At 35.5% G+C, this 6682-nt stretch overlaps 1 protein-coding gene across 1 annotated transcript; it reads left to right on the top strand.

Annotated features, from left to right (window-relative positions):
• Positions 1 to 5813: 5813 nt before the first annotated feature.
• On the top strand, positions 5814 to 6407 carry LOC148546520 (uncharacterized). Its single transcript, XM_088498441.1, has 2 exons — positions 5814 to 5864; positions 5940 to 6407. Exons 1-2 carry the CDS (start codon positions 5814 to 5816, stop codon positions 6405 to 6407), a joined length of 519 nt encoding a protein of 172 aa, XP_088354567.1.
• Positions 6408 to 6682: the final 275 nt, after the last annotated feature.

Genomic DNA, 6682 nt, shown 5'->3' with positions numbered 1-6682 from the left:
ATAAAAAAACTATGTTAAAAGGAAAAACAAACTTATAATTAAGGTCACAAATTTTGAATAGCAAATATTAGAGAGTAAAAATCATAAATTTGTATGTAGACATGATGATAAACCTACTTGTTAGTTAGCTATTTTAACTCTCTTTTATTATATTTTTTGCAAAATTAGATGATATAGTTTGAAATTGTTATGACTTAGGTTAATATTATAGTATTTAAAAAGTGATGATGATATAATTAGAAGTAGTTATGACTTTAATTTTATAGTATTTTGCAATAATGATATAATATGATTGTGAATTTTACATAATACTTTATAAATCAAATTTGTTGCCTAAATGTTTAATTAATTTTTTTTAGTAATTTGATTCAAATAGTTAAGGTTATTTGTTGACACTAAATTAAAAAAATAGTTGAAACTAATTTTAATACAACAAGAGAAAACTATTGTAAATAAAGAATTATATAATTACAAAAAATTGTTGTCAAAAGTCACAAAAGACAATGGTGTTAAAACCGTTGTCAAAGACAGCTACAAAATGGCAATGGTATTAAAACCGTCAAAGGCAACGCTTTTAAACCGTTATCTTTGTGAATAACAAAACTACAACAGCTTAAAATAGTTGCTTATCCATTTATGGTTTTAAACCGTTACGTCATAATATAAAAGAGAACAGTTCTAAACTGTTGCCTATCTAGTAACAGTTTTAAACCGTTCTTTAAAAATCATTGTCAAAATTATTGTCTATGCTAGTAATAAGGGCAACGATTTTTTGGTTACCGTTGCTTTACGTAAAAAATAGTTGCCTATAAATATTGATACAGCCGTATATATCACAGGTCAAAATCGTTATCAAAGCATTGTCTAAAATTTTAGGAACAATTTTTTGATCTATGACAATGATTTTCTACCATTGCGAAAACCATTATTTATTACAGTGACAAATAATTTGTCTTCAATAATACTATTTACCAACATCTCAACACAAAAACAAATGTTGTGTACTCTAAAAAATATAAGATATAAAAAACTTAAAAAGTGTCATTTAGGAATTTATCAATATCCAAAATTTTATCTGAAAAGCTACATAAAGACTTCATGAACATGCTGATGAATATTGCTTACACCGTAATAATGATATTTCAATCAAGGAAAAATTAGTAAAAGAATCGATCATTAACAAAAACTAATTAATAAAAAAAACCAATTATATCATTATTATAAAAATGACCTATCAAAATAAAACTTATAAAAAAGGCCTCACACATTATTTTAAAAGGACCATAATACCAGTGGTTCATATTTAATGATATTTTAAATATCAAATAAAAAAATAATTTTTTTTTAATTTTTTGAGTTTCAAGTTATTGTTTATCTTATTTCTTGTGTAATTTTAATTTTTAATTTTTTTTCGTAAGAAAGACATTACATACCAAAATCAATTATCAAGAATAATATAGGCAATAACCATAACCAAGCCCCAAGGCAAAATGAATTTGTATAAAGAAAATTATTTGTAGACTCTCTAAATTAGACTATCACAGCAAAAGCTTATTATTTTGTCAGAGTAATTTTTCTTTCTCTCTCAATAAATTCCTTCAATTGATCCTCTATTTTTAAGTATGAACAGCGTTAGAAACTTAGACAAATAATATTTTAAATATTACAATATTGATAATAGAAAATTAAAAAATTTAGGGTTATTGAATTTAGAGATTTAGAAATTTAAAAATTTTGAATTAGAATTTTATTTTGTTTTATTTTTAATATAAAAAATTAGTTAAAAATATTATTGTCGACTTCTCCTTAAATTTATTTAAATTGGTCTTCTCAAATAATTCCGATATGGGAAAAGCTCTACATCCATGTAAAAATACATGGATGTTATCCAAGTAACTTCTTCTACACGCGTTTTTCCACCCCACAGTCGTTTGTTATACACACGCCTCATATAACATATTGCGTTTTCGTTCTTCTTCTTCTTCTTCTTCTTCTTCTTCTTCTTCTTCTTCAACCTAATAAAATTCGTCGTTCTCCTTTGTTCGCGTTTTTCTTCTCTGCTCGCATTCTTCATTATTGATCTGCATTGAATTCAACGTGTGATAAGCTTCGTCGTTCTTCTTCTTCTTCGTTTTCTTCTTCAATCTACACTTCTGAATGGAAACAATGAATGATTCAACTTCAAATCAGTTGAATGAGGTTATTACGTTGAGACAGCTAGGAAATGATTGCTGCATGCTATCACAATAATCTTAAACATTGAACAAAGTAAAAGGAGGCCACCGAACCGAACAACATTTATTTGGTGAACCGAAATCACAAAGACGACCGAACCGAATAATGTACATGTGGTGAATAAATGGTGATCAACTTTCAATCAACAAGAATAGTATTTCTCCTCCTCTTCCTCCTCCTCCTCCTCCTTCTTCTTTCAAATTCTTCTTCTTCTTCTTCTTCTTCTTCTTCTTCTTCTTCTTCTTCTTCTTCTTCTTCTTCTTCTTCTTCTTCTTCTTCTTCTTCTTCTTCTTCTTCTTCTTCTTCTTCTTCTACCTAATAAAATTCGTCATTTTCCTCTGTTCACATTTATCTTCTCTGCTCGCATTATTCATTATTGATCTGCATTAAATTCAACATAATAAGCTCCGTCGTTCTTCTTCTTCTTCTTCGTTTTCTTCTTCGATCTACACTTCTGAATGGAAACAATGAATGATTCAACTTCAAATCAGCTGAATGAGGTTATTACATTGAGACAGCTAGGGAATGATTGCTGCATGCTATCACAATAATCTTAAACATTGAACAAAGTAAAAGGAGGCCACCGAACCGAACAATATTCATTTGGTGAACCGAAATAAAAAGGCCACCGAAATTGAACAATGTACATGTGGTGAATAAATGGTGATCAACTTTCAATCAATCAATATTGTTCTTGTTGATTGAAAGTTGATCACCATTTATTCACCACATGTACATTGTTCGGTTCGGTGGCCTTTGTGATTTCGGTTCACCAAATAAATGTTGTTCGGTTCAGTGGCCTCTTTTTACTTTGTTCAATATTTAAGATTATTGTGATGCGTTTCGGAAGAATAATCCAAATCGCACTCATTCAACTGATTTTGAAGTTGATTCATTCATTGTTTCAATTCAAAAGTCCAGATCGAAGAAGAAGAAGAACCACAAAGCTAATTACGTTGAAGTCAATCCAGATCCATAACGAAGAACGTGAGTAGAGAAGAAGAATAATAAGAAAGAAAACGCGAGTAGAGGAGAACGGTGAAGCCTATAACGCAAGCAGAAAAGAAGAAGAAGAACTGATGAAGAAGTAACGTTTTTTCATAATGAGCGGGCGCGTGTTTTCACTCTCATTAATGCGCGTGACTCTATTTGGGATTGGGCCAACTTGGTTACATGGTTACATGGATGTATAGCGTGCCCCTTTTGATATAATTAGTCCTTTTGAATAATTATCTTTTGTCGGTGGTTCTTAAGATTAAAATCGGACTCCACAATTTTATACTTTACACTCGTCTGATCCAAATATAATTTTTTTTAAACCTCAACATGTTTCTATTCCTAAACTTGTCTCCCACACGGACCTCTTCATCTTCATTTGTGTTGTAATCATCCAAAAATACATGCATTGATGAATAATTTAATTTATTTTAAAAAAAATCCTATACCAAAGGCATGTCTTAGAAACACTCGCTTGTTGAATCTGTGTATAGATAGTGTTCCGTCCTAGGTGAACCGAGGTATACGACGCTAACGTTAGCTGCTTGCGTCCTGGGAAGAGCTTATATGTCGTCTAGGGAGCAGCGTTGTAAGAGAACCTCGGCACCTTGAAACACGGCGGCGGGAGCACCTGCAAAAAGTACTCCGACTCTCAAGTAAGAATAGGAATTATCAGAGAATAAGAGAAATAAACTAGAGCGAGTAATGTAACCTGACTGTTCATGGGCTATTTGGCTTGGTTTTATAGGCGAGTAAGGTATTAGTTGAGATTTGTGTGTTCCGATATGTCTGGTGGGTGTCGTTGCTGGTATCTTTGACTGTTGCAGAGTTGTGATCGTGTTTGGATAGTGGGCTCCGTTATTGTAGGTAATGGTTGGAAGATAACGCGGACTTGTTGATGACTCATTCAGAGGTTTCCGTTGTTGCTTTGTTTGTTTCCAAGCCTTATGTTCGGCTTCGTCAGTTATGATCCTATTACCGAGTATAACGGGGTACACATCATAGCCCCCAAGCTCGGCTGGTGTTTGTGTGGAAAAGAGCAGGCGAGCTTTAATGGGCTTGCGGTTGATTCTTACTATACGTAGGTCTTTAGCGTTTGGGCCTACTTTGTTTGTTGATGGACTTTGAAAAGAATTTTTGGAGACTCTTTCACTGCGTTCTCGCAAAACGTGTCGCTTTTAATGCGCTTCTTTGCCGGTTGGGTTTTCCACATTTTTTAGTGGTCATTAGTCAAGTCATCTACTAGGTTAGTGGGCTTGCAATAATTTTTTCTCTTGTCTCGGAACTCTGCTGTTTCAGCTTCTCACAGTTTTACTTTCATTATGTCCTCCAAAGGTTAGTACTTCTGCCCTTATTCTTCACTGTTACTGTAGTTGTTTATTCATGGCGGGAGAGAAAGGAAAAGAGAAATTGAAAGCTGTTGAGGTTAAAGAAGATGACCCATATCATTGGGTTCATGATGATGTGAGGACTCGTTCCTCATCGTTTACCAGTGTTGAGTCCATGGCTGATTTGAGAGGTCTGAATGTTGTGAAGAGTGGTTCCAACGTTGCCGTTGAATTTCTTCCTTGTTCTAGTAGCGATAGGGTGTGCGAGAGGAGAGGTGATTGGGGGTATTTCTATATGTATACTCCCTGTATGATTGAACTTGGCGTTAAGTTTCCCTTTTCCTTATTCGAATGTGATGTTCTTACTCAACTTAACTGTGCGCCCTCGCAGTTACACCCGAATTCTTGGGCGTTTCTTCATGCTTTTCAGTGTTTAATGGATTTTCTTTCGTTCCCCTGCTCGTTGTCGTTGTTCTTTTCACTGTTTCAAGCCAAAGGGGTTCGAAAGGGTTTGTGGGTTTGTCTTAGTAGTTTTCCGGGTCGTTCTCTCTTTCTTCTGTATAAATCTTCTTTTAAAAACTTCAAGTCTCTTTTTATGAAAGTTCGATCGGTTGAGGCTGAGTATCCATTTTATTTAGACGATGAGCTTTTCAAAAGGTTTCCTCTTTACTGGTGTTCTGAGCCGAGTCAAATTCTTGAGGCTGCTGAGCGGAGTGAGGAGGAGGATTCCCTTTTAGATTTTCTTGTTGAAAGTTTTGCTGACGGGGTGTGTTTATCGATTCTCGAGCTTTTGCGTTTGTATGATTCTGGTGACAGTGAGGGCTTGAAAGTGTATATAGGTAACGTTTTGCTTTGTTATTTGTTTGTGTTGATGTTGTAATATCTTCTAATTATTGGTTTGCTCTTGTAATTGGGCGAGTTCCCCTCTTGGATCCTTCTCGGCTTCAGTCCTTTATGAAAAAGAAAAAGGAGAAGGATACTAGTGGTGTAGGAGTTCAGAAGGATGATGGTGGACAAGTAGCTTATTCTGCTGCTCAGCCGGCATCTTCATATAAGAGGAAGAGAGGTGATATTGATAAGTCTGTGGAGGTTATCTCAGAGAGTGATCAAGAGGTCGTTGGTGGTGATAAAGCCGCCTTTGATCATCAAAAAAGGCTTCATGGCTTTATCTCGGGATCTAGCTCCCACTCCTTGTGGAGCGATCAGTTTAATTTTGCCGAGGTGGTAGACAGAGCGTCCCAGTATCATGGGGATATGCTGATGACTCGTCGGGTTGGTATGGAGGCGCTTGGAAAGTTTGTTCAGGTTATGTTCGGCTTCCTCTGTGTTCTTTTATGTTTCCTTTTGCTATTCTGTTCTTATATGGTGTTAATTTTGCAGATCGTTGCTTCTCGTCTGATGTGTGTCGGCTGCACCACCGAGCTCATAGGTGCTGAGCAGCGGGAGGCTATTGATAAGGTCTCTGACCTGGAGAGGTCATATAAGACGAGAATTGTTGAACTGGAGAAGTTATCAAAGAAAAAAGATGATATTGCTGTTAGTGCTGTGGCTAAGGCAAAGGAATCTGAAGAGGAGGTGGCTCGTTTGAAGGACCAAGTTCGGTTGCTGCAGGCTGATATGAAAGAGAGTGACATTTATAAGGGGAAGTTGATTGCAAGGGTTCATGAACTGGAGGAAGCGGGAATGGAGATATTTGTCTCCGGCTTTGATCGTGCCGTTAGCCAGATTTTCTTATTGGCCCCTGATTTTGATTGTGATCGTTTGGATGCGACTAAGATCGTGATTGATGGGAAGCTAATCGTAGATGGCACTGTGGAGGAGCATGATGAGAATGCTCCCCCCTCTTAGTTTGTTTTGCCTTGTTTATTTTGGATATGTATTGTTAACTCTTAACTATTGTTTGACTTAGTTTTGTTTGACCGAGGTTTGGTCATGTTCACTGTTTTGTTGCTATTTTGAACTCAGATAGTGTTTGTTTTGGCCGAGCTAAGGCCAAGTTGACTATATCACTTTCTTGTGATTTTTGTGGCGTACGTTTTATTTGTTTTTGCATTTTGTTTGTTAGGATTGGGTTTGTTTGAAAGAACTAATCACGTTCATTTGAATATATTGGGCGTCCGGCC

The sequence above is a fragment of the Arachis ipaensis genome, chromosome B9 (assembly GCF_059453495.1).
Source record: "Arachis ipaensis isolate K30076 ecotype BB chromosome B9, ASM5945349v1, whole genome shotgun sequence".
In the NCBI taxonomy this organism is placed as follows: domain Eukaryota; kingdom Viridiplantae; phylum Streptophyta; class Magnoliopsida; order Fabales; family Fabaceae; genus Arachis; species Arachis ipaensis.
Note: the sequence above shows the minus strand (reverse complement) of the source record. Positions and strands in the feature narration are given on the sequence as shown.

Excerpts from the sequence above, each read along its gene's own strand:
- LOC148546520 (XM_088498441.1), top strand. The coding sequence starts at position 5,814 with ATGCTGATGACTCGTCGGGTTGGTATGGAGGCGCTTGGAAAGTTTGTT. Across the intron at positions 5,865-5,939 it reads CGCTTGGAAAGTTTGTTCAG|ATCGTTGCTTCTCGTCTGAT; the intron begins GTTATGTTCGGC and ends TTAATTTTGCAG.